This window comes from Nothobranchius furzeri, chromosome 14 (assembly GCF_043380555.1).
Source record: "Nothobranchius furzeri strain GRZ-AD chromosome 14, NfurGRZ-RIMD1, whole genome shotgun sequence".
In the NCBI taxonomy this organism is placed as follows: Eukaryota; Metazoa; Chordata; class Actinopteri; order Cyprinodontiformes; family Nothobranchiidae; genus Nothobranchius; species Nothobranchius furzeri.
Genome location: NC_091754.1, coordinates 42,106,870 through 42,134,069, shown reverse-complemented (window position 1 = coordinate 42,134,069; position 27,200 = coordinate 42,106,870). Strand labels below are relative to the sequence as shown.

General features: G+C 42.5%; 2 protein-coding genes and 1 non-coding gene across 5 annotated transcripts; all 3 read right to left on the bottom strand.

Moving 5' to 3' along the window:
• Positions 1–970: 970 nt before the first annotated feature.
• trnaq-uug (transfer RNA glutamine (anticodon UUG)) lies at positions 971–1,044 on the bottom strand. The gene has a single exon. It is a non-coding gene; the product is annotated as a tRNA-Gln (tRNA).
• Positions 1,045–10,339: 9,295 nt separating this feature from the next.
• Positions 10,340–18,665, bottom strand: ftsj1 (FtsJ RNA 2'-O-methyltransferase 1). Of its 3 annotated transcripts, XM_015965595.3 has the most exons (12): positions 18,575–18,662; positions 18,410–18,481; positions 16,671–16,799; positions 16,509–16,578; positions 16,097–16,208; positions 14,489–14,567; positions 14,361–14,413; positions 14,179–14,232; positions 13,931–14,033; positions 13,709–13,792; positions 13,480–13,583; positions 10,340–10,715 (listed from the first exon to the last, which is right to left on the bottom strand). In XM_015965595.3, the coding sequence occupies exons 3-12, from the start codon at positions 16,789–16,791 to the stop codon at positions 10,545–10,547; spliced, it is 951 nt and encodes a 316-aa protein (XP_015821081.1). In that variant the 5' UTR covers positions 16,792–16,799; positions 18,410–18,481; positions 18,575–18,662; the 3' UTR covers positions 10,340–10,544. The 3 variants fall into 3 exon arrangements, with proteins under 3 accessions (XP_015821081.1, XP_015821082.1, XP_054602473.1); XM_015965596.3 differs by lacking the exon at positions 18,410–18,481 and having other exon boundaries at positions 18,575–18,665; XM_054746498.2 differs by lacking the exon at positions 18,575–18,662 and having other exon boundaries at positions 18,410–18,499.
• A 3,724-nt stretch (positions 18,666–22,389) lies between these two features.
• On the bottom strand, positions 22,390–26,433 carry tmem170a (transmembrane protein 170A). Its single transcript, XM_015965602.3, has 3 exons — positions 26,183–26,433; positions 23,433–23,603; positions 22,390–22,728 (listed from the first exon to the last, which is right to left on the bottom strand). The coding sequence occupies exons 1-3, from the start codon at positions 26,292–26,294 to the stop codon at positions 22,598–22,600; spliced, it is 414 nt and encodes a 137-aa protein (XP_015821088.1). The 5' UTR covers positions 26,295–26,433; the 3' UTR covers positions 22,390–22,597.
• Between the last annotated feature and the right edge of the window lie 767 nt (positions 26,434–27,200).

The window sequence follows — 27,200 nt, the reverse complement described above, 5'->3', positions numbered from 1 at the left end:
GCTAATCATCCATTCAATTTTCAATGGATCCCCCTTGATTTCCATGAGTTTTTTTGGTTATAATAAAAATCCTGCTGAGTTGCTGAAACTAATAACTGATCAAAGTAGAAAAACATAAAGGACACGTAAAAATCATGTGATCCAAGACTTTAAAAAAGCAGAACAATCTTTTCAAGTGGGTTTGCAGACACTTTCCAGAATGTAGATTGATTCCAATACATGACAGTGAAGAAATTGAAATGTCAGTTTAAAGTGGACAGAGGTAGAGTGTTAGGCTGCTTGTGTCAGGAGGATTGACTCAACCACGAAGGGACTTGAACCCTCAATCTACTGATCCGAAGTCAGACGCCTTACCCATTAGGCCACGAGGTCTTTACCTCTAGAAATTAAATTAGCTTTTTATTTGGCTTTTACGAATTTCTATGCAACTGATTGGATGTGCAAATTGCATCAAACTAATCCAAATGCCACAAAAGCTAGTTCCACCATATCACATTTGAATTCAAAATCCAACTGAACTTCACGTCTAATAGTTTCAGCATGACTTCCTATTGGTCTAGACTGTTGAGGATTTGCCCTCGTTGTCATTTCTTTCCTCCAATCATGTATCAATCTTTCAAGCAGTTCAATCTTTCATCCCACCATCTACCCTCTCTACAAGCTAATCATCCATTCAATTTTCAATGGATCCCCATTGATTTCCATGAGTTTTTTTGGTTATAATAAAAATCCTGCTGAGTTGCTGAAACTAATAACTGATCAAAGTAGAAAAACATAAAGGACACGTAAAAATCATGTGATCCACGACTTTACAACACCGAAACATTCTTTTCAAGTGGGTTTGCAGACACTTTCCAGAATGTAGATCGATTCCAATACATGACAGTGAAGAAATTGAAATGTCAGTTTAAAGTGGACAGAGGTAGAGTGGTGCACTGCTTGTGTCATTAACATTGTCAGGAGAATTGACTCAACCACGAAGGGACTTGAACCCTCAATCTTCTGATCCAAAGTCAGATGCCTTATCCATTAGGCCACGTGGTGTTTACCTCTTGAAATTAAAGTTAGCTTTTTATTTGGCTTTTACGAAATTCTATGCAAATGATTGGATGTGCAAATTGCATCAAACTAATCCAAATGCCACAAAAGCTAGTTCCACCATATCACATTTGAATTCAAAATCCAACTGAACTTCACGTCTCATAGTTTCAGCATGACTTCCTATTGGTCTAGACTGTTGAGGATTTGCCCGCGTTGTCATTTCTTTCCTCCAATCATGTATCAATCTTTCAAGCAGTTCAGTCTTTCATCCCACCATCTACCCTCTCTACAAGCTAATCATCCATTCAATTTTCAATGGATCCCCCTTGATTTCCATGAGTTTTTTTGGTTATAATAAAAATCCTGCTGAGTTGCTGAAACTAATAACTGATCAAAGTAGAAAAACATAAAGGACACGTAAAAATCATGTGATCCAAGACTTTAAAAAAGCAGAACATTCTTTTCAAGTGAGTTTTCAGACACTTTCCAGAATGTAGATCGATTCCAATACATGACAGTGAAGTAATTGAAATCTCAGTTTAAAGTCGACAGAGTTAGAGTGGTGCGCTGCTTGTGTCATTAACATTGTCAGGAGGATTGACTCAACCACGAAGGGACTTGAATCCTCAATCTTCTGATCCGAAGTCAGACGCCTTATCCATTAGGCCACATGGTCTTTACCTCTAGAAATTAAAGTTAGCTTTTTATTTGGCTTTTACGAATTTCTATGCAAATGATTGGATGTGCAAATTGCATCAAACTAATCCAAATGCCACAAAAGCTAGTTCCACCATATCACATTTGAATTCAAAATCCAACTGAACTTCACGTCTAATAGTTTCAGCATGACTTCCTATTGGTCTAGACTGTTGAGGATTTGCCCGCGTTGTCATTTCTTTCCTCCAATCATGTATCAATCTTTCAAGCAGTTCAATCTTTCATCCCACCATCTACCCTCTCTACAAGCTATTCATCCATTCAATTTTCAATGGATCCCCCTTGATTTCTATTAGTTTTTTTTTTGTTATAATAAAAATCCTGCTGAGTTGCTGAAACTAATAACTGATCAAAGTAGAAAAACATAAAGGACACGTAAAAATCATGTGATCCACGACTTTAAAAAAGCAGAACATTCTTTTCAAGTGGGTTTGCAGACACTTTCCAGAATGTAGATTGATTCCAATACATGACAGTGAAGAAATTGAAATCTCAGTTTAAAGTGGACAGAGGTAGAGTGGTGCGCTGCTTGTCAGGAGAAATGAACCAAACTCGAAGGGACTTAAACCCTCAATCTTTTGATCCGAAGTCAGACGCCTTATCCATTAGGCCACGTGGTCTTTACCTCAGAAAATAAAGTTAGCTATTTATTTGGCTTTTACGAATGTCTATGCAACTGATTAGTTGTGCAAATCGCATCAAACTAATCCAAATGCCACAAAAGCTAGTTCCACCATATCACATTTGAATTTCAAAATCCAACTGAACTTCACGTCTATTACGTCCCCGGCTCTCTAGGGGAGATGAGGGGAGTAATTAAAGTAGTGTGTGGATTAAATAATAAACAGAGTGCTGTGTTGCTAAAGTCTAAAGAATTTTATTACAAAAACAAAATTGAATATTCACAACGAGTCCTAGCAGTACTATTTACAAAACGATAGGAGCTATATACAAAAAGAGAACGAAAAATGCCACCCCAGAAGGGGGTGGGAATTTAATATCCAAGAACATAAATATATATATAAGGGGAGATCCTAAATCGAGGTCAAAACCGGTCAGAAGTCTATAAGCCGTAATCCAAAAAACCGAGAGCGCCGAAGACTAACTATTCCGAGTTTTACCAAAAGAGCGAGCGAGGAGAAGAGAATAGAATAAACTGTTGCCAGTCTCCTCTATCCTTGTGCCTTCTCATTGACTTAGAACAAGAAAGCAGCTTTTAACAGCTGCCAAGTGATTTCAGTAATTGGTGACAGCTGATTACCAGGAGACACACAAAAGAAATTAACTAACTATCCCTGGATCATAGAAGGTGGGCAGATTAAACACAAATAATCACGCGGCGCTGATCCCCAGCGCTATGGAGTGTTCCCGAGATGTCAGCTTGCGCTAACAACACTAGCCTTTCAGGAGGATCCGACATCTGAAAACAAAAAACCTACAAGGGAGCCTCATGATTAAAACTACGTGACAACGCGTCAGCGATGACATTTTCTGCTCCCCTCTTGTGCTGAATCTCCAGGTTGAACTCCTGGAGCAGGAGGGCCCACCGCATCAGCCGCTGGTTGCTGTTATACATACGAGACAGGAACATGAGGGGGTTGTGATCTGTACAGTTTTACTGTTCCCAACATAAACATGAAAATGTTGCAGAGCCCAGATGAGTGCTATGGTTTTCTTTTCTATTGTAGAGTAGTTTTGTTGAGCGGGATTGAACTTCCTGGAAAAATAGCACACGGGGTGATCGAGTCCATCAACATCCTCCTGAAGGAGGACAGCTCCAGCCCCTGCTTGACTAGTGTCAACTTCCAGCTTGAAAGGTCGGGAGAGATCTGGAGCAACTAGAACAGGAGCATGACAAAATAATTTTTGCAGAGACACAAATGCGTTTTGGCATTCCAGGGTCCAAGCGAAAGGGACACGAGTGCTCAACATATCAGTAAGGGGTTTAGCCACTACCGAGAAGTTGCGACAAAAACACCTTTAGAACCCAGCCATGCCGAGAAACCGTCAGAGCTCACGGCGGTTGTTTGGAGGTGGAAAAGAGACCATGGCTTGGATTTTGCCGGATAAAGCCCTTACTTCACCATGACCCACTTCCTTGCCTAGGTAGCAGACCGTAGCTTTTACAAACTCACAATTAGCTAGGTTCAGGTGAGTTTAGCAGATTTCAGACGATCGAATACTTTCTGAAGAGTCTGGCTATGATGACCCCATGACGACGTATAAATGACTATGTCATCCAGGTAAGCACTACAATTTTGGTACATCACCCAATACCTGATTTACGAGCCTCTGAAAGGTAGCCGGAGCGTTTCTCATCCAAAGGGCAACACAGTGTACTGCAAGAGATTATCTGGAGTTACAAAAGCCGAGACCTTAGAGGCAAACAGGGTTAAAGGGACCTGCCAGTATCCTTTTAAAAGGTCCAGTTTAGAAACAAAGGTTGCGGCTCCCACACTATCGACACAGTCGTCAATCCTAGGTAATGGGAATGAGTCAGGAACAGTGGCGGTGTTTAGTTTACGGTAATCTGTGACAAATCTGTAAGTGCCATGTTGTTTATTCTCTAACAAGCAGGGCAAACTCCATGAGCTGGTGCTTGGTTTTGCTAGGCCGTTCATGAGTAAGTAATTTACCTCCTGCTTCATCAACTCATGCTTATGAGGACTGGCGCAGTAGGGGTGCATCCGTACAGGAGTAGGGTCAGAAAGGGTGATTTCGTGGGTGATGAGATGAGTCTGGGAAGGAATATCTGAAAAATAACTCAGGAAATGAGTGGATTAATTCTTGTACTCCTACCTGTTGTGCTGGAGAGAGATGTTCTAAGCAGTGCAAAAGATTCTTAAGAGTTTCCAAATTGCTCAGACGAGGAGTAACAGGAGGACCCATGGTAAGAGGAAGAGAGGGCATTTCTAGATTGGGTGGCTGTGAAACAGCGGTGGCTACAACACCAGACATAGATGGGTTCGCGTCTCTACTACAAAATAACTTAAGCCTGTTGATGTGGCACACTTTGGTCTTTCTATGCATCAGAGGGGTTTCTATTACATAATTACATTCATCCAGTTTGGACAATACTTCGAAGGGACCCTCAAACTTAGGAGACAGCGAGGAACCAACAGTAGGATTTAGGAGTAGCACTTGGTCTCCTACTTGCAGAACACGGGAGCAAGACTTTCTGTCAAAACACCTCTTCATGGAGGCCTTAGCAGTTCTGAGGTGTTGTTGTGCTAACTGATTAGCTGCCTGGAGTCTCTTCTGGAAGGAGCTCACATAGGACGGAAGACTAGTAGTAACAGACGGAACGGTCCAAAGAAATTGTTCTTTCAGAGTCTTCAAGGGGCCCCTAGGGGCATGACGGAACACCAGCTGATTTGGGCTAAAACCGGTGGAATCCTGCACCGCATCCCTAGCAGCAAATAACACAAACGGAAGACCTTCTTCCCACAAACGACCGGAGGAGAAACAATGTTTTCTGAGCATGGTCTTTAGCATCTGATGCCACCTCTCGAGGACGCCCTGACTTTCGGGATGATAACTAGATGAAGTGACATGCTTTATGTTCAAGGATTTTGTAACCTGAGCAAAGACCCGAGAGGTGAAGTTGGTCCCATGGTCCGATTATATGACGGTGGGCAACCCGAAAACAGAGAAGAATCCGGTTAAAGCTCTTATCACGTTTTTGGTAGTGATGGAGGACAAAGGAACAGTTTCTGGAAAACGAGTGGCCACATGATGGTTAATAAATATTTACGGCCTGACTTAGAGGGAGGAAGAGGCCCCACACAGTCTATTTAGCAGACGCTTTTGTCCAAAGCGACTTACAAGTGATAATCGGCATGTTGCCCTTGAGGCTAACAACAACAATAACAACAACTTGACATCAATAATGGAGAGGAGGGAACAAAGGAGTGGATGGTAGAGGGGGGGACAGTTGCTGGGGGGGTGCTAGTTTACAAGATGCTCTCTGAAGAGCAGGGTCTTCAGGAGTTTCTTGAAAATTGAAAAAGAAGCCGCAGTTCTGGTAGTGCTTGGAAGGTCATTCCACATTTGTGGAACGATGCATGAGAAGAGTCGCGATTGTCCTGAGCGTGGTGTAGGCACTGCTAGCCAACGATCCTGGGATGACCGGAGCGACCGGGCCGAGACGTAAGCCTTTGCAAGAGGATTCAGGTAGATGGGAGCCGTACCATCTCTGACTTTGTGTGCTAGTGTTAGCAATTTGAATTTGATGCATGCTGCTAGCGGTAGCCAATGGAGCTCATTGAACAGAGGTGTGACGTGTGCTCTTTTTGGCTGATAGAAGACCAGATGTGCCGCTGCGTTCTGGACCATTTGAAGAGGTCTCACAGTACAGGCGGAAAGACCAGTTAGATGGGCATGTTATACAGCGCAAAGCGGCATGAACGAGCAACAGAGGTAACATGATCTTTAAAGGTCAGGTGTTCATCAATCACAACACCCAGATTTCAAACTGCCTTTGAAGGAGCCAGAGATAGGAAGTCATTTTGGATTGAGATATTGTGGTGTAGGGATGGTTTTGCTGGGATGACAAGTAATTCAGTTTTAGAGGTTGAGTTGGAGATGGTGGGATGCCATCCATTTTGATATGTCAGAGAGACAGTTTGATATTCGTGCAGAGACAGTGTGGTCGTCCGGTGGAAATGACAGATAGAGCTGGGTGTCGTCTGCATAGCAGTGGTAGGAGAAGCCATGTGATCGAATGATCTCACCCAGTGAGGTGGTGTATATGACAAAGAGAAGAGGTCCTAGTACAGAGCCCTGGGGAACTCCTGTGGCAAGATGGTGCACCGTGGAGGATCGTCCAAGCAAGATACACTGAATGATCATCCTGTGAGGTACAATTCAAACCAGGCAGGCATGTGCTTTCTCTGTGATGCCCATACTAGAGAGTGTGGACAAAAGGAAGCCATGGTTGACAGTGTCAAATGCAGCCGGTAAGTCGAGCAGGATAAGCACTGAGGATTTGGCAGTCGCTCTAGCTTCTTTTAAGGATTCCGTCACTGCTAACAGAGCAGTTTCAGTGGAGTGGCCCTTTTTGAACACAGATTGGTAAGGGTCAAGCAGACAGTTTTGTGAGAGGTATTCTGTGATCTGCTTGAGGCCCTGTCCACACGTAGTCGGGGATCTGCCAAAACGTAGATATTTTTCTACGTTTTGGCCTGTCATCCACACGAAAACGGAGTTTTTTCACACGAAAACGGATCTTTTTAAAAACTCCGGCCAAAGTGAAGATCTGCGTTTTCTCCGTTTTGGGTGTCTGTGTGTGGACGGACAAAACCGGAGTTTTAAGGTCCGCAACGTCACTTTCCGCGACAAAAAATGCTGACATCATGTGTGCGACCTGTGTTTACACTAGCCGACATCATGGAAGCCTTCAGAGCTGCGCTCTGTCACTACCCGATCCATCAATTGTCCAAGCGCTTTCTGCTTGTTTGTTTTTGCAAGCGGAATTACTGCTCCTTGCGGAAGACCACAGACGAAGGACGAGGTTAAGAACGGGGGAAGTACTGCCACCTACAGGTCTGGCATGTCCATAACAACGTATTTATCCGGGTAAGTGTGGACAGAGTTTGTTTTTAAAACGCGGTGGTGTGGATGCAAGTTTTTGGAGGGGCGGATATTCGTTTTTAAAAAAAAAACGGCTACGTGTGGACTAGGCCTGAAAGCCACCCTTTCAATGATTTTGGACAGAAAAGGGAGGAGAGAGATAGGTCTGTAGTTCTCCACATGATTTGGAGGAAGAGATGTTTTTTTTAGCAGCGGTTTAACCTGAGCATGCTTGAGAGAGGTGGGAAATGTATCAGATGTCAGTGAAGCGTTGATCACATGTGTGACTGCTGCGGCTACTGTAGGAGCAATAGCTTGGAGCAGCTTAGTCGGAATGGGGTCAAGTGGGCATGTAGTAGGGAGGCTGCACGTGAGAAGTTTGGACTGACAGTTCTCAGTGACAGGGTCAAAAGAGGAAAATGAAGCAGTAGGGCTTGAGATGGCTGGGCTAGAAGGAGTTTGTGGTAGCGAATGTTCACGAGTGGCCAGTTGAGTAAACTGTTTGCTCATAGCTGCCACTTTGTCAGTGAAGAATGAGGCAAAGGTGTCAGCTGATAGATTGTTGGTAGGAGGTGGAGATGGTGGGTTGAGCAGAGTTTTGAATGTTGAAAATAGTTTCTGAGAGTCAGTAGAGCTGAGAATTTTGTCAGTGTAGAAAGCTTTCTTTGCATCAGTGATGCTGGCAGAGAATGAGGACAGTAATTCATGAAATTTCAATTGATCACAAGGATCTTTTGTTTTGCGCCATTTCCGTTACGCAGCTCTAAGATTGGTGCGTAGAGACCAGAGGGTATCATTTAGCCAAGGGTGCGACTGAGAGGATCTAGCAGGTCTAGTGGCTAAAGGGCACAAGTTGTTAAGACAAGAGCAGTGTGTGGAGCAGAGTGACTCGGTGGCATCATTCACTTCATAAGCAGAGAACGTGCTGGGAGATGGAAGAGTGGAGGCAACAAGAGAGGAGAAGTGGTTGGGTACCAGATTGCGGAGGTTGCGGCAAAAGTACACTTAAGGGTCATTACAAGTAACTTAAAAGTATATACTTAAGGGGCATTACAAGTAAACTAAAAGTATATTTAAAGTTCAATAGAAGAAAACTAAAAGTTTACTTAAATGTCATTACAAGTAAACTAAACATTTATTTAACCCTTAGGCTTCACTTTAATTTACTTGAGTCATTAGAGAACAAAAACACCCGCTGGTAAAAGTGGATATAAAAAAATGTATACATTAATATTTTTCTTGCCTTTTTTTTCATTGATCTGTTAATAAAACTTCAGCCCTGCTCAAACATAAAAATTCCAATCAGTTTGAGGCTTTTAATCCTTAAAATGCCAGTTTGAATACTCAGTCATTGCTGTAATTTACAGGAAAAAAATAAAAACACAAAAAATGTGTTGTTTTCCCCCAAAAAACTGTGTTTTCTTCCTGGGGCATTTATTATAAATCAGTCTTGGTCATGTTATGAAATATGAAATAATAAAAATAAAACATTTAGGCAACCGATTGATCCTAGCGGACAAAAACGTCCCATTGACTTCCATTCGAAATCACAGATTTTGATTTGGTATCATCTGCAACAAATAACCATGCCTTCTGTGATATTACGGTTTCATTTGGGAGAAAAGTAGTCAAATTCATAATTTTTACTGTTCACCACCAAATTCAGTAATTTCTCCATATGTGGCCAAGGCGAGAAAGTCTACACAGTTCTTTAGATCTTCTGCTGTTTGTATTGAAGTCAAAAGGTCAATCTGACCTCTGATGAGTAAATAAAACACAGTTTGACTTCTCTAAAGTGTAGGAAAAAAAACAGTATGTTTATGCACCTGTCTGGAGCTCCAAAACCTTCCTTTTTCAGGATCAAATAACCATTATTTGTTTGAACCTGTAAAACAATCAGTTGTGGAACGACCCGCAAGCATCCAGCAGACCCCAGGGGGTGTCTCTAGACCAGCTGATTCGTGTTCATTTTCTAAATTCTCCAGGATCTGGAATAGTGTCCATACATCTTTCATTTGCCCTGCGATGGACTGGCACTCTGTCCAGGGTGTACCCCGCCTGATTGCCCTTTGACTGCTGGAGATAGCCCCCCCCCCCCCCCCCCCCCCCCCCCCCCCCCCCCGCGCGTGGACAAGCGGGTTCAGGAGATGGATGGACATCTTTCATTTAATTTCAGTTTTAATGATCTGATCTCCTTTATTACTATTATGTGCTCTTCCTGGGATGCTGTGTATGCTCCTTCCAATTCCTTAATTGTTGTTTCCAATTAATTTTCCAGTTTCTTCTCATTATTACTGAGAACATTTCAGCTTCCATATCTGAACTAAGCTGGAATTTGTTTTCCTCTTGAGAATATTACTATGAAGAAACGAGTAAAAAGGCAGGTGGAAACTTGTTTTATGAAATTATAAAAGTAACTTAGAAAAACTTCCTGAAAATGTATTTCAAAATAAAACTCTATGGCAACAGGGTAACTCAATCTAAAAGTTCCCCCCCCCCCCCCCCCCAATTTTAATTTAGCTAAAACCCAATTATAACTATTGCGTAACAAATTTAAACACAATAGATGTGTGGAGTCATCCAGCTACCATGCTTATAAAGCATGAGAAAACCTCTTTTATAAAATTAGAAGTTACTTGCGCTTGGTTGCAAAGTTAAAGTCATCCCCTGCCAAATGTTGTTTTTTGCTGCTGCTTTTGCTGATTTTCCTCTCACTTCACTGGCTGCTCTCACCATCTCCTCAGAGGTTGTTGCACCAAGTCTTTATTTCTTGGTGTGATTTCTACATGGTGTAAAACTATATTAAGAAACAAGCTACTGTTTAATACATTAAAATAAAATTGTATTCATAATGCCAATTATGGTTGCCATGTGACTTGTTTATCGGTGGCTTAGCTTACCTCACTTTGGCAAAAATGAGCTAGCTTACCAATTCAAGCTAAACTTAAGCTAAGGTTCATATGCAGGCAAATCCATTGTAGTGACCACTATGGTTCGGAGTAGATTTTTCTTGGAATAAAAACTGTTTTATTGCTGTTGAAATAAAAATGTGTTATTTTAATCTGTAAAAATGTATTTGTTCACAAACAAACAGTTTGTACAGTTTCCTTTTTATGTATGACACAAAACAAAAGCAATCACTTTAAAACCACCTGGACTGTGTAGCCAGACTAAACCAGATTTTTATCATTTGACTTCAGTTTTCAAGTGTTAAGTCAGCTGGACACAGCTGTCTCGGCCTTGTCTTGGTTGTCCTTGGGACGGACAGATGAGTCATCCTCTCTAGAGAGCAGATTGTTTTTGCGAAGCTGGCAGGCCTCTTGGTAAGGGGGGCATATAGGTGGCTGTGTTGGGGGAGTGTACTGGTACTGTTTACCACCATCAATCTGAAAAACACAAGAAAGTCAGAAGACAAACGACTTCAATGGGATCATTCTTTTCATTGGTCTTGAACAAGAATTTCATCATTCCAAAATTTCCAACCCGAGTTCACTTTCAGGTCAGATTTCATCTTAATTTCTCTAAATTGATGTAATTCAAAGAATTTATCTTTAACAGATAAGATACACTGAACAAAAAATATAAACAACATTTGCTCCCATTTTTCTTGAGCAGAACACTTTTCCTTTACCAAGATAATCCATCCCTCTTCACAGGTGTGGCATGTCAAGGGGCTGATTAGACAGCATGAATAATGTACAGGTGTGCCTTAGGCTGCCCACAATAAAAGGACACCCTGACATGTGCGCAGTTTATCTTTGGGGGGGGGGGGCATAAAACCTTTCAGTAATGATAAATGACCTGCACTTGTATAGCGCCTCTCAGAGTAAGGACTCCAAAGCGCTTTACACTACAGTGTATCATTCATCGATTCACACACACATTCATACACTGGTGGAGATGAGAAGCGAGGCTGCTGAGCACAGGCGCCACCGGACCCTCCGACCACCACCAGCAGGCAAGGACACGACAGCAGAATTCTCTGTCCGGAGCTGGGATCGAACCTGCAACCTTCCGATTACTGGACAACCCGCTCAACCTGTTGAACTACTGCTGCCAGTATCTGGTGTGGCCACCATTTGCCTCATGCAGGGCAACACATCTCCATCCCACAGAGTTGATCAGGTTGTTGATTGTGGAACGTTGGTCCACTCCTCTTCAATAGCTGTGAGAAGTTGCTGAATGTTGGCAGGAACTGGAACACGATGTCGTATACACTGATCCAGAGCACCCCAAACATGCTCAATGGGTGACATGTCTGGTGAGGATGCTGGCCATGCAAGAACTGGGATGTTTTCAGCTTCCAGGAATTGTGTACAGATCCTTACAATATGGGGCCGTGCGTTATCATGCTGCAACATGAGGTGATGGTCGTTGATGAATGGCACAACAATGGGCCTCAGGATCTTGTCACGGTACCTCTGTGCTTCAAAATGCCATCAATAAAATGCACCTGTGCTCGTTGTCCATAACATATGCCTGCCCATACCATTACCGCACCGCCACCATGGGCCACTCGTTCCACAACACTGACATCAGCGAACCGCTCACCCACACAACACCAAACACACAGACTGCCATCTGCCCTAAATAGTGAAAACTGGGACTCATCTGTGGACAGAAAGCCTCTCCAATGTGCCAAACGCCATAGAATGTGAGCGTTTGCCCACTTAAGTCGGTTATGTCGACGGACTGCAGTCAGGTCCAGACCCCTTGATAAAAGCTGGTTTATTCATTTGGGTAGGAATGGGACACATGGCCTAAAATCTATTTCACATTATTTTCTTTTTTTCTATTTATTTAGGTCAAAATGAAATGAGGAATTTCAGCAGAAAAGATATTTATAAAAATTATTGAAGAACATTTAATGTTCAAAACTTATTTTAAAAGACAGAAAACCTGTCAAGTAGTTGTTATGTTGTTTTGATTCCTTATTTCAACAAAGCAACAAAAATCCTCATAAAATGAATCAAAGTGAAGATATTTAAACAAAATACAAGCTAAATGTGAAAACACTAAATTATAAATTGAACTGAAGTGAAAAATGTAAAAACAGAAATATCATTTTGATCCATTTATTAACATCCTTTTCACTCTTGTGCTGCTTCAACTTCAGCTGCAGCTTCCCCCAGCAACATGAAGATTGGTTTATGCTTGACGCATCCGCGAGGTCCGCACGGCTCCGCGCGGAAAAGTTGCGTCATTTTAACAACCACGCCCCTCCACCACGTCTCTGCACGGCCCAGAATTTCCGCAACGCGCACCTCGGAAAATTTCTAACCACGCGGACGGACGGACGTGGAAAAACATGGCGGACCGGCAAGAACTAGTATGGCAGAGGTTCGTAAATATAGACATTTGTATGATTCAGCTCTCAGAGATCACCGTGATCAACACGTGGTTAATAACTCTTGGAGAGAAATAGCTCGCACTGTCGGAAAAGACGAGGACGCTGTTAAAAATGCTGAAATGCCATGTTGTAAACAGTAATTTCTACTTCTACTATGGTGTAGTGTTGGATGCTTGCCGTAGAGCTCCATGCTGCCCCCTACAGTTTGGGAGAATATTGGCTCACCGCAGAGACAAGCCGCACGAACCATAAACGCTGCGAGTTGTGAAGCGCGTTCCATCCGCGAGCCGCATCACCGCGCGGAAAGTGAATGTGTCAAGCATAAACCAAGCTTGAGTCATACACCTAAAATGGTGCTGAAGGGGTGTGGTTGACATGCAAGTCACGTGTCTGACCAGGACCGGTAGTGAGCACCACAGGGGAACAAAGACGAGGCTTCTTTTTTAACACTTTAACCTTGTTTAATACGAACCGTTTATACGTCACTCAACAAACAACAAATACAAAGTTAAACAAGAAAAATCTCAATTTTTCTTCCAGCAGACATTTGTGCTCCATGAAAAAAGAAAATGTGTGGTTGGTCTTCACATGTATGAATTACTCGCCCCATGTCATTTATTGGACTGACGACTAGCGGTGGGGAAAATGATGCAAACCACCTAACCCTAGTTCAGTCATTTTCTCGTGTATTTGTGGACAAACCGTCTCTGGATCTTCTTCTGGAGGCTGCTTTTGCACTAAATGAGGGGTCAAAGATTAATCACGTAAGAGGGGTCGTCTCTGTCAGCGAGTCTTCTCACCTGCAGGGAGTAGGTTCTGTCAGAGTCGAAGGCGCTCAGATCACCACATGCCAAGAACGGAACAATAACACGGTTTGGACCCTCCAGCTGGTTAAAGTCAACATCTACAAGGACAGCAGCCAGAAGTCAGTGTGAACAAAATACCCGATCATTCATAGCTGAGGTATCAACCCAACTGAAAATCCGAGTGAGAAGGCCAACTGCAGCCTGTTAGAATCATTATAGTTACCATAAGTCTGGTCCAGCAGGGGGTTGGACATGTTGGGGACATAACCCTCAGGGGGACAGTAATTCTGACAAACAACAAACGCCTCTGCAAACACAAACACACATGGAGTAGAAAATACATGGTGTGTGTGTGTGTGTGTGTGTGTGTGTGTGTGTGTGTGTGTGTGTGTGTGTGTGTGTGTGTGTGTGTGTGTGTGTGTGTGTGTGTGTGTGTGTGTCTCACCAATGCTGGAGTTTCTGCTGCTACGAGGCTTAGAACAGGTCACTGTGCTGAAGAAGATCTTCAGCTGAGAGTACAGTAGCGTCACATCTTTACCTCGGAAGATCTGAGCCATGCAAGTCAGACAGCAGACACGACCAATCAACAAAAAAGCACGGCTTACTGTCTAATTTCCTGTTGCTCGTGTACTTGTGAAATCGTTTCCCTGGATAACGGAGGAATGAACACTGAGAGCTGCAAGCTGGTCTCACCTTGGCTACAAACGTCCCTCCAGGCTTCAGGACATGGGTGGTGATGTTTAGAGCCTGAGAAGAAGCAGCTGTCAGCCAGGAGTAACTAAACACCTGACAGGTGACCACAAACACCTGAACACTCATACAATATGTTTTTTTCGTCCCCACGGAGGAACTTGTTTGGACTCAAAAGTACTCACGGCCAGCAGGAGCTGAGCTTGGATGTACTCGTCCACGTCGTGAAGCCCCGTTACTACAAACAGCAAACAGGACAATGAGGACAGACCCCAAAATCTAAAGAGAAGAGGTGGGACACGGTGGAGCTCACCGTCTGGAGCTCCATCACACACCACCAGGTCTGCTGGCTGCCCCTCAAAGTGGCGTATGATCTCCTGAGCCGTTGACACCTGAGAGGAAACATGACATGAGTCACAGGACAAAAGCAAACACCGCTACAAGGACGAGGAAGCGCCGGTGTAATCGGGTCGTCTCTCTATTAGGTTACAAGTTATTATGTAAAAATCGGATCTGGCCTTCATGCAACAGAAAAACTAAAGCAGAACTAAAAACATCTCCCACGGTAACCAAACAGAAACCATGTTGCAAAACGGATTCTCGTGGGATATTTGAACGGTTTCCCCATAACTTCCAGTCTAGACTGGAAGCAGCCCAGAGAAGTACTGGTCTGCGTTGGGGCTCAGCTTCAGACTTGGGACAAAAACCTGAGAAGATAAGAATCTGATGTTCAAACACATTTGTGGCGGTGCGGCGGGACGAGCACGTCTGCGTGACGGCTGATCTGATCTGATCGGGTGTGTGTAACCCCGTCGTAGCTGCTACTCGCTACAACAGTAAATAAAGCTGAAACTAGGGCTGTCGCGGTTGAGGAATTCCTCCTGCGGTGATTCAGGGTGGCTTAATATTGCGGTGTGCGATATTATTGCAGCCCTTTTTTTATTGCAGCACTATCTAAACATAATGTTTACACATTTAAAAAAGGTTAAAAATTGCCGTGCCTTCTTTTATAACACTTTACTGAATGCAGATCAAAGGGCAGTAACAACACAGATCGCAGTAACGTTTGTTTGTCCGACAGTCGGAGTCCGACTGAACTTAAAAACAACAAAATTCAGGAGGTCAAACTTTTAAATGCAAATTTGGCTGCAGCATCTAACAAATAAGAAACAAGTCCCCATTTTGTTTAGTTGTTTAAAATCAAGCATAAAAAATTACATGTACCGGGCGCGCGCGGGGCGGGGGGTTGGGGCGCACTATCATTTCACTTTCACACACACACGAATGACGGTGATTTATAGCTCGGTCACGTCCTTGTTACCTACAAGGAAAACCAGCATGTTAACCTTATACGGTTTGAGAGAGGATCTGAGAGGGGTGGCAACATTTCCAGCAACACTGAAAACCCTCTTGGATGGTGCGCTCGTTGCACTAACGCACACGTACCTGCGTGCGACTCTGGCGAGCAAAGGGAATCTCTCCCGGTTGTTGCTCCACCATGTCAGGGGGGTTTCTTTAGGGTGGATGCGTTCCTCCTGCAGGTAGCGAGTGAGCTCCAGCTCGGCTCAAACTCTCTTCGGGACGGTTGCAGAAGCAGTGCTTGTCCGGGACTTCAGCAGGTCTCCGAGCGTTTATTATTATTTTTTTGCCGCTGGTGGCAGCTCTGTCCCGGCCAAGGACTCTGGCTGCGCAGCAGCTGACGTACTGAAAACCAAAGTGCTCCCAAAGGAGCGAAGTAACGTTTCGTTTTGACACCAGTGCAGCCATCCTTCTCAACATGCATCATTGAGTTGAACCAAGTTCAGTAATCGCGGTGGCCCATGATGCAGCGCGGTGGGCTTCTTCATATTGCGATATTTCATTTTTGCGGTTACCGCGACAGCCCTAGCTGAAACACTACTGATCTTATTATGATCACCACCTTAGTGATGTCCCCCTGAATCTGAGTGACTCCTGGCAGAGGGGCCATGGCCTGCAGGTCCACCGCCACTATCTTCACCCCCTCAGCCCCCCCGGCCTTCTCTTCTCGCTCCCTGGGGACAAGAACAGAATATGTCTAACATCCATCCAACACTAGGCTTACATTTGAGTTAAGATATTGATGATGAGTTTATATTTGACCCTCTGAGGAAGGCTTGTGTGTCAAAATGGGTTGGAGGATTTTGACCATGACTATCCCATCAAAATAAGGCGTCTAAATCATTTATTTAGGAAGTGGCTGGGTACATATTAGCATTCTTAGTGTAAGGATTCATCCCATCAAAGGGGAACCTCAGCTAAACCCACAAAGAATCCAAGAACTGCTCCTTCACAGTTTAGAAAGGTGAAGCGACCTGAGTTTTCGACTGAGGACTTGACTCCAGCTGCCGGGTGCAGCGCACAGATCCACCGCTCTGTTCACACCTGAAAATAGACATGTGGCACATTTACCGACCCACAAAGAACAGAAGTGTAAGTGTGTGTGTGTGCACGCGCGTGTGTGTTCTGGACCTCACCTGTGAACAGGCTGAACTCCTGGTCGAGCTGCAGCAGTTTAAAGGCACTCCTTGCTCTCCATCCCTCCTCTTTGGCCAGACGGTAATAAATGTCCCGCTTGTCTTTAGAGGAACGACCCATCCTGATGTCTGACAGGACAGGACACACACATGCAAACACACACACACACACACACACACACACACGTGCACAGGTTTGAAATACTGAAGGTTACATTATGTGCCTACCTGTTGCAAACATAATAAAAACAGCCACATCCCTGTGTTGACACATCACGTGAACATATAAAAACATGTAACTGAGCCACCACCAGCAGGCAGGAGGGTGGGGGGCCCGCCTAAGGAGGCATCGCCTGACACAGAGCGGTGGTTCGCGCCTCCAACCCCACAGAGGGGGCAAACATCCTACCTTCTGAGCTATGACTCTATACAATGTTAACCAATCAACTTAGTTTTATCCAAGCTTGTTTTATAATTCATGCATTAATAACATTAAAAATAAGTAGAAGGAAAAACTAATTCCTACAAGCCAACTTTTCACAGCCGTAACAGGCATGGGGACCGAGCTCTAAAGATTACATTATTGCTATAATTTGTTTCTAAATCGCCTATTTGATAGCTAATGTTGATCATATCAGACATTAAATATGTAATGGCAGGCATCTTCACAAAGGTCTGAATCACACAGCAGGCAGGGGTCGGCTTTTGCGCATGTTTTTCACGTGCATCTTTACCAAAATTTTCTGGGATAGTTTTCACTCGTGGTTAACGCATAATAATTTCATCATACGCTCCTTATCTTTTTAAGACATCAAGTATGGTATTAGTTTGCAAAATAAAATGCAGCAATTCACTGTCAATAATTTGATTATTTTCGCCAAATTCTTTATACACAAATGTAAATTTGGCAATATCAAACCGATCTTTATTGTTTTTTTAAAGAACTTGCATCCCTTATGGATTCTCTTAAATTATGTAGTTCCAAGAAAGCCATTTGGCTCTATAATAACTTGGTGAATGTTTCCTTTACCCCTAATAATGTTGTTTGATGTAATATATTTATTTATTTTTTGGTTATGATTTCTGCAGGTTGATATTGAGCTAGGTTAATATTATTGTTTCTGTTTGTACACCTGCTTTTTTGTCATGCTCAGAATTCAACTGTAAATATTGATTCTTATGTAAGCCTGTAAGCTTCATTGGTTAAATAAAACTTGTTAAAAAAATAAAAATAAAAAAGGGGTGTACTTTTGCGTCAAACATGGCGGAAGGACCTTTTTTGGTCAGAGGGTAACAGGAAGGTTTAGATTTTGCTGAGACGTTTTCACCGTGTTATTTTAACAACCTTTACGTTCAAACAGGTTTTAAAGGCACATCTTAACAAGAACGAAATCCCACTGGCATGTTTGAGACGAGTACGTGGAAAATCAGACCGGAAATGAAACGCTGTCTCCCTTTCAGGTTCTCTGGGTCAAAGCTGACTTATTCCAGGCCTCTTAACATGGTGGTATTCGTTTCTCCATACAAACGTTGTCTCGCTTTTATTTCTTTAAGAATTTGGTTGTTAGATTACATTAAAACAAACATGTTAGCGGTGTTTTAAAAGGGGTTTCAGCTCTAGTCTGTCCAGCAGGACGCTCATATGTGTCTGCAGACTTCCCATTTCTTTAGTTATTAAATATTGTCGCGGTAAAATGTCATAACTTTCTACATAAACATATCTCCTAAATTCTACTCACACGTTCGGCTCTTGACGACTGGAAAGACCTGTGGTAGCCTTGATATTGCCCGTTTTAAAATCACTCGCTTTGCTGTTAAATTTCCCCATAAAATACATGAAAGAAATGGATTAGAGATTTATTATTATAATTAGTAACATAAAAACGCGCTGAACATATAATTACTTTGGTTCCTTTAAAAGCCAAAGAAGAGGGCGCTTGATCCGACTGCAGGCAAAATGCTAAGGCTCCTTCTTCACTTTAATTTGCTTCTGCTGGAAATATGTCGCTCTCTGGTGGAGATTTAGTAACTTTACAACAACAATCATTTTCCTTCCCTGAGCCTTTACCAATTTCTGAGCAACAATAAGTAAAGGAAATTTTCAATAAAATATTCCGAGCTAACAAAAAGCAAGCATACATGCTACTACCAGCAGTATTTTCAAAAGGACAGCGGATCAGAAGATGGCAGCTACTTGGGGACAAGTTTAAAAGTAAGTCAGCTAATTTAAAATGTTTTTTTTTTTTAGATCCAAAGAAGTTATCTATTGTTGGTTAGTTGCTTATTAGTTGCAGCTTCGGTGGCTAGCGGGTAGTAACTCACTTACATTTTTAATTTAATAAACATTTACACAATTGAATAAGTAAAAGGCTCGTTATATATTTATATTGAAACGAATACGTATAAAATACCTCCCATGTCAAGTGACGTTACGTGACCGCTGTGGAAGCTGTGGTCAAGTGATGCAAGTCTGTTCCATTTAACTGTTTTCTTTGACCAAGGAAGGACAGTGTCCTTGTAAGCAAGGCGCCTGGCCTCGCAAGACATCGCCTCGCAAGACAAGGCGCCTTGACATTGAGAAACTAATGGGCCATTCCCATCTGTACCGGGTCGGCCCGGGCTGGGTAGCGTAGGTTGTTTACATATCTGGGTGGCCTGGTATTTTTCCAGGCCAACCAAGGCTCATTCTCAGCCCTCTTCTTGAGGGGGTCTGCTTCAGGCCGACCAGGGCCAACACACCCACTGCTGACAGCAAATTCACACCTTCCATTGGAGCAAGCCTCTGATTGGTGGGTAGAATCAGCCCACATGGGCTTAAGACAAGGATGTGTGGAATCAACCGGGCCAGGCTGGGGCCGACTGGGGCTACCCGGCCCGGGCCGACCCGGTACAGATGGGAATGGCCCAAAACACCCCATGTCTCAGTCCTCCACCACCACCCTCTCCCATGGTGTCCCACAAGGTTCTGTGCTGGTATCTCTACTGTTCCTCCTCTATCTGCTTCCTCTTCAGCACTTCCTGAGCTCCTTTAAATGAATCTTCTACCATTGTTATGCAGATGACATCCAACTGTACATCTCCTTTGAGCCCCATGAGATGTCTAAGCTGCAGCTGCAACACTCCTGCTTAGATTTGATTAAAACCTGTATGGCTGGGAACTTTCTACAGCTGAATGAAGAGAAGACTGACTGGACCTGACTTTAAAATTGTGAGGACATGTGACTGGTCTTCACAGTGAACCCCAGTTGTATGGTATGGATTAACTTTTAGTTTAGGTTAGGGTGTGATATGCATTTATATTCAACACATCCCCTCTCCCCTTCCTGTGTCAATACTTGTAGAGCCACCTTTTGCTGCAGTTACAGCAGCAAGTATTTTGTGGTGTGAGTGTCAGCTTTTCACATCTAGAATCAAGTTTTTGCTGTAACAGTGTTCACGCTCACTCAAGCTGAATGGAGAGCTTCTGTGAACAGCAGTTTTCAGGTCCTACCTCAGATGCTCACTGGGATTTAGGTCTGAAATCTGACCGGGTCGTTTTAACTCATGAATATTTGATCTACACCATCCCACTGTAGCTGTATGATTAGGGTCATAGTTTTGCTGGAAAGTAAATCTTCTCAGTTTGAAGTCCTTTGCATCCTCCAACACGTTTTCTTCCACGACTGTCCTGTCTTTGGCTCCACCTTGCTGAAGAAAGCACCCCCACAGCATGATGCTGCCTCTGCCATGTTTCACAGTGGGGATGGTGTGTTCAGGGTGATGAGCAGTGGCACTTTCCCTTTGCATTTAGGCTATGGAGGCCACAACTTAATGGACAGCTATAGGCTTGGTTTAATATTTGGTTTGTAAATAATAAAACAGCCTTGCAGAAGCATACTTCTATAAGCATCAGTTCACAGTTGTAGCGATTTATTTCTCTTTGCTAGACGATTTCTTTGGTAGACATACTGGGTCTGGAATAATTTACATTTTTTTACAGCATGGTTGGGATGAACTGTAGACCATAGGGGAGACTGCACGTTAGCTCAATCTGACCAATCGGAAAAGAGCTGGGGTAATGTCATCAATAAAGTCAAATAGAGCACACTGACAGCCTCGTGTCTGAGGTGAAAGCGTTTTTTTTTGTCTTGATACAAAAAATGATCTTTCAGATAAGAAATTAAAGATTTTCTTCCCAGTTTTTTGCAGTGTTTGTTACAAAGCTCTAGTGTAATGTGATGTGTTGCATTAGCGCTAGCTTTGAAACTAAATGCTAAAAACGGCTTTAAAAGGCTGCCTGGCATGGGGAGCGTCAGAAATTTTTCTGTAACAATTGTGAAGGGTAAACTAAAGGAAGTCGATAACTGGATCATCCCAGTTGGGGAGAGCTGGAGAATACACATGGCTTGTTTAACAGTAAATATTCTGATTCACATCAGTGTGCAACAACTCTTACTTAGACATGCAACACTCAAAGATCACAGAAATGATTTTATATTTAACATTCAGGGCTGTCTCAGTATTTCGCCTCTCTGTCCCCAGACAAAGATCAAACTGCTTTTCTTTTCTTTAGTCGTCATTTGTTAAAATAAGAAAATATAAACAAACATATAAACTTAAAGATCAGCCAGCAAAAAAGATTTTTCATAAATCCTTTAACAAATATTTTAATATTTACAAAATAGATTGTCACAAATGACACATTTGTTACAAATTGTATCAATCAAAATAAAACAATTAAAGCTCATTAGACTTTCCAAGTGTATCTAGCTGTCTGGCCCTTCTGAGCAACAGGAAATGACCCTACTCAGTCAAAGCCGAGGCTGAACGAACCCCGCTAACATCAGCGTCATCATTTATCTGTGAAGTACAAAAACATGTAGGTGCTTCTAACAGAAAACAGTTATGCATGAACAACCAACCATAAAGCAGACAAAAGAGCAGTGTGGAGGCTTTAGTGACCTCTAGTGGTGTAGCCAGTAACCTTCACTCATACAGAGGCAGCATGCTGAACTGGGCCCTCATTTATCAACTCTACTTACACACAGAGGTGTGTGTGGGAAGATCTTTATGCACTGTGTGGTATGTACCATTTTGTACCCCGATCTCACTGTTGTTGAGGGTTTTTTTTACCTCGAGAGGAATGCAAGGATCCTCATGAGCTGTGACCAAAGACGGTTAGGGGCGTTTCTGTGCGTAAATGACTAAACGGACACGGCTACACACAGCTGGGACTTCTCTTCAGTCGATTGTGGAGAAACATGCATGCGAGTGTCGTGTTTCATAAATGAGGATTTTGAAGAAACATTCTAAATTTCATGCATAGGATGGATTATAAGACAGCTTCTACAAACGTTTGACAAATGAAGACCCTGGATGATTGAGCAGAAAACAAAGCCTGAAGATTAAAAAATAACCAAATCAAATGAAAAACATCTGGATTGTGTTGCCATCAGACTTGACTAAATACTACACACTGACATATTGGAAAAAAATACTCTGGAGGTTGGATAATACACATTAAGGCCCCGAAAAGAATTCCTTTAATTTCTGATTAACAGAGCACCCATTCAGGACCTCCAGACTCCCGCAAGAGATTCGCTCACTCACTCACACAGCAGCAGTCGTGCTGCTGCTGAACTGTAGTCCCGTCTACAGAACAGCCTCCTGCATAGATAACTCCATGGGTATTCTGTTGGCTCGTCCCCTCAAGAATCAGCTGCTACTCCTGTAACGGGAGAGCAGTTTGCTCCTGTACTAAATCTGATTAACGTAAGGCTAAGTTACAGGTGACATTCTTTTCTTCAGTGTTGCAGTAAAATCTGAAACTGTGTCACAGTAACACCAGTTCTGGTCCCAGGATTGTTGTTTTGTACCAGGTTAGGCTCCGGTTCTGCTGAAACACCGGACCAGCATCTTCAGGTCCAGTAGAAACATTCTCGGCACTGCTAAAGGGTGGCAAGTATCCTAAGAAAGGAGATGAGGAGGACGCAAAATGACTGTCCAACACCAAAAACAAAAGCCTCCAGAGAAATCATCGTCTTTCCTGCAGCCTTGTACACGCCAGCAACGGCTGCACCTAAAACCACAGTAGGTTTTGTTAGTATGCACACATAAACAACGTCATGAAATGTGTGTACCGTATTTTCCGAACTATAAGCCGCTATTTTTTCCCACGCTTTGAACCATGCGACTCATAATGAGGTGGGGCTTTAGTCAACCAGAAAGGATGGATGCTGGAAAGTCTAATGAAGGAATGGTTAAAGGAGTGCTACGGGAAGTGCCCAGGAGGATTTTTTTCACAGTAACACGGCGCTGCTTGTTTTCCCAGCTTCACCCCGGGATGATGACAGCGACTGGACAGCGACACTGACATCGCCACAGAAAAGGTACGTGACGAAGCTCTTCTGAGGCTGTTCAACTCAGACACTGAAGAAGATGATGACTTCAGTGGTTTCGGTGCGCAGGAGGACGATGAATAAACTAATCAATAACTTTTCTGTTTTGTTTGATACTGATCAGTTCAGTTACGTCCAGTTAAACTACGTTTTCAATTCAGTAGATATCTGCGGCTTTTAGCCCGTGTTGCTTATATGGAGGTGCGCTCTATAGTCCGGAAATTACGGTATATATGCATGTACGGATATTTTTATTTTATTTAGAATTAAGAGCACATTACACACCCATTAGCAGGGGTGTTTAACGACTGCTGTTATGACATCAGAAACTTGACTTGACTGAGGAAGAGCTATACAAACATATGCATCCCAACAGAAGACTCACTAGTGAGAAGTCCACCACAGACCGGACCCACAAAGCCCATGAGGAAGATGGCCACAGGCATGAAACGTGCTACCTTGTGCTGGCGCAGTGCAGCGAGAGAGATCAGAGCTGCAGGCAGGTGGAAGATCAGCGAGGAAACGGCTGCCCACAGAAAAACACCGTACCACATTTCTGTAAAAAATAAATCATCATTCTTCTTAATGCAGCAAATATGTTAAAACTTACATTTGTAATGCATCAGTGCACACAAAACATGAAACACATCTCCATCTTATTAGAGTGAATGCTCTTTAAAACAGCAAAAAGAGGCCTGAAAGCAAGGTTTGAATTATGGGGGAGCTAAAGGGGACCAGGCTCCCAGGAAAGGGTGATGGGCCCCCTTAAAAGCCCTCAACTTACACATCCAGGGGAGCCCAAGGAAGATCCTCTTTCTAGTTAGATCACATTACTCATACGGACTCCCAGCATACCAGGATTCTTTGGAGCGGAGAGGACGGCAAGCGCTGATCGTTGATGCGCTCCAGGCAGCTGCGTCCCGCACACAACTAGGGATGCACCGATCCCATATTAATATCTGTATCAGTACAGATATAGAAGAAAATTCTAGATCGGGTATCGGAGACGATTGGCCCGATCCATAAGAATTGATCTTTTCAGTATAGGTCTATGTGCTGTGAGTGACAACGTCATGTGCTACAGTCCCACGCTGTGCAGAAGCTCACATAGATTTGAAAATGGAGCGAGCAAAAGGATCGGCTATTTGGAACGTTTTCACTCAATTTCAGCTCTTATTTATTCACATTGTATTTTCCATTTTGAACTTACTGAGCCTTTTAAAAGAGGGTTTGTTCCATTTTATTTTAAACAAAGTAGTCAAGCTACTATTGTCAGTCTTGGGTTCTTTATTAGTTTTATAGTGGGTGTTCTACCACTAATTGCACTGACTGAGCAGGGTAAACTTTTAATTTTTTACAAGTTTTACAAACTGTGTGAAGCTGATGGTTTAAAATAAATGTTTATTCTTTACATTTGTCTCTTTTATTTTTTAAATAGGAAAATATTGTGCCCCTGTACACAAGGATGATCCCAGTCTTTTTCTGTGTAAAATCCCAGGTAATTTTCAAAATAAAAGCACTGCAGTGATGCAATTTCATATATATGAAGTTTACGTGTGACCCAATGGCTTTTTTTACTCACAGCATCGTTCCAGAAGTGCAGCGGAGTTTTTTTAATCCTGGCTGTGGAGAGGTACAACATCAAATATGACATCAAACGTGATTTCCTTCTTTTTGGTTTAATGGCGGATTGCATAAACAAACGGTGACTTAAAGTCTCGAGAGATAGGTGTTTTCAGAAAATGTCTACAAACATCGTAGATCTCTACGACCTCAAAGGTAACAAATGGAGCTGACGTTTCGTTACTGCAGAAAATAAATCACTTGTGTAAACGCAGCCCCGCTTCAGCTGATTTATAATCAAGTAAAAGTAAAAAGTAGCCGTCTGAATGCGTGATTCCACTAATGCGCTGTGCCAGGTCTTATTTTCTGGATGGGCCTTAATTAAACAAGTTATTATCAACACAAGTTACAAGCAGGTACGAAACAATACCTCCAACAGAGGTTAGCTAGACATGTTTGTTTTCATTTTGACCGACAGTTAAAAAAAAAGTCATTTTCATTTCTCAAACAATAAATAAAAATTCACTATTTAATTTTCATTAATATTTAGTCTAAACAAGCCAACCATTGTTTTCGGTAACATATTAATGTTTTTATTTATTTGTGTTTGTTTTATTTATTTAGACGTTCTGGACATTCCAATGCTAAATAAAGTTAAAAAAATGCATTTTAAAGGGTATACTTGTTTTATTATGACATATTAACATTACATAGGTGATTATTTTGGTCTCGATAATGTTGACAATATGGTTTATTGTTAATTTGTTGAACAATATATCGTCCAGCAAAATGTGTTATCATCCCAGGCCTAGTGTAAGGACTACATGGTATTAATAACAGGTAATTCATGGTATTAATAAAGGGTAATACATGGCATTAATAACAGGTAATACATGGTATTAATAACGTAATACATGGCATTAATAACAGGTAATAAATGATATTAATAACAGGTCATACATGGTATTAATAACAGGTAATACATGGTATTAATAACAGGTAATGATCTGAAGTTGGAGAGCGCCTGCCATGTGTCTGCCTGCTGAACAGGTAACCACCTGCTCCTCGTTGGCCAAATGTGTGCTTCTTGTAAAGCTTTATTCATGTACATCATCTGACAACAGCCCTGCAGCCAAAATCCATAAAACAGACCAAGGTGGGGTTTGACCCAGACGCGCAGCTGCTGCGAGGAGGACTCACCGGAAGTGTAAACCCAAACCTGGAAGCGACGTTACCATGCGAACCGTGATCAATGTAACTTAATTCTGGATTTTCTGGTGCAGACATGTTATCAACCAGACAATAAACCATGCACCTTTCCCCAGAACTACTCCAAAATAAGATATAGCTAAAAAATAAAATAAAACACAGAAGTTTACAGGAAGTAGCCAGGTTTGCTAGCTAAGCTAGCTTTGTAAGAACAAACAATCCTAAGGCACACACGAGCATAACGTTATCCACTTTACCTTTAATTATGCCCTTAAAAACCAAACAAATTAAAGAACAATTTTTAATCTACTGTACTGCTTGTACAACAAGAACAGAGCAACTAACTAGCACACATTAGCCCACCTGAGAAGTCGCTGAGGGCCGTGTTGTTGCCTCCTGTGCCATTTTTCCTCGGTACTAAATTCAAGCCGAGTATTTGCTGAACAAAGCCTACCTCCTGATACCTATCTTGCATAATCTCACGTAGATTTTAGACACCACATAAGTAAACGTGTCCAGCACGAACTGTTGTCTTAAAAACACATTTTAATGTCTCTGCCCGTAGTGGCGCACTGACGAACTTACGTAACCTAGCCCCGCCCCTTTGCTTAAAAACAAGTTTTTCCGAATAGTAACCTAACGTGCCATAATACGACATAAGAGTGAATATTTACACACGGTTCCACCCCACTGCAAACAAACTTCCCAAAATCTTATCTTCAGACTCATCAGTCCTGATAGCCCATTTTCTAATTTTCTTCAACCAACTTGTTCGATGGTCTAGGCAATTTTTCCCAATATAGTTGAGAAATTTCACTTTCATCTTGGTGTTTTGACATCTGGGACTTTGCTGATTGCTACCTTGCTGTGACTTGAAGCAGTCTGCTTGTTCTTCACTCCGTTTGAAACCTTACACTCTTTCAGGTGAAAATAGTCTTTTACACTAGTTTGGTAAATCACTCACTTCACTATAACGCCTACATAAAAGTGCACCAGTGGTCTCATCGAATCTGAGGAAAACAAAATGGTGTTGGATTAAGGAGAACTCACTGGCAACGAAGATCGATCAATACAACTCGTGTACATTTAGGTTTTAACACTCAGAACCATAGCAACACCCTTCTGAATCTCATGTTGTAAACCAGTGGTTCTCATCCTGGTCCTGGAGGGCTGATATCTTGCATGGTTTATCAGTTTTAATCAGCAGGTGATTAACAGGCTTCTGCAGAGCCTGATGAGTTGCTGCACAGGTGACATAAAAACCACTGAATTTTCAGCTTCACATTTCTATCACTGGTGCAGACTCAGTACACTTGTTTCGATAAAACTAGTTAGGTGTGCAGGCTCATCCCTTTAGGAATGCTGCTACAAGCTTAAACGT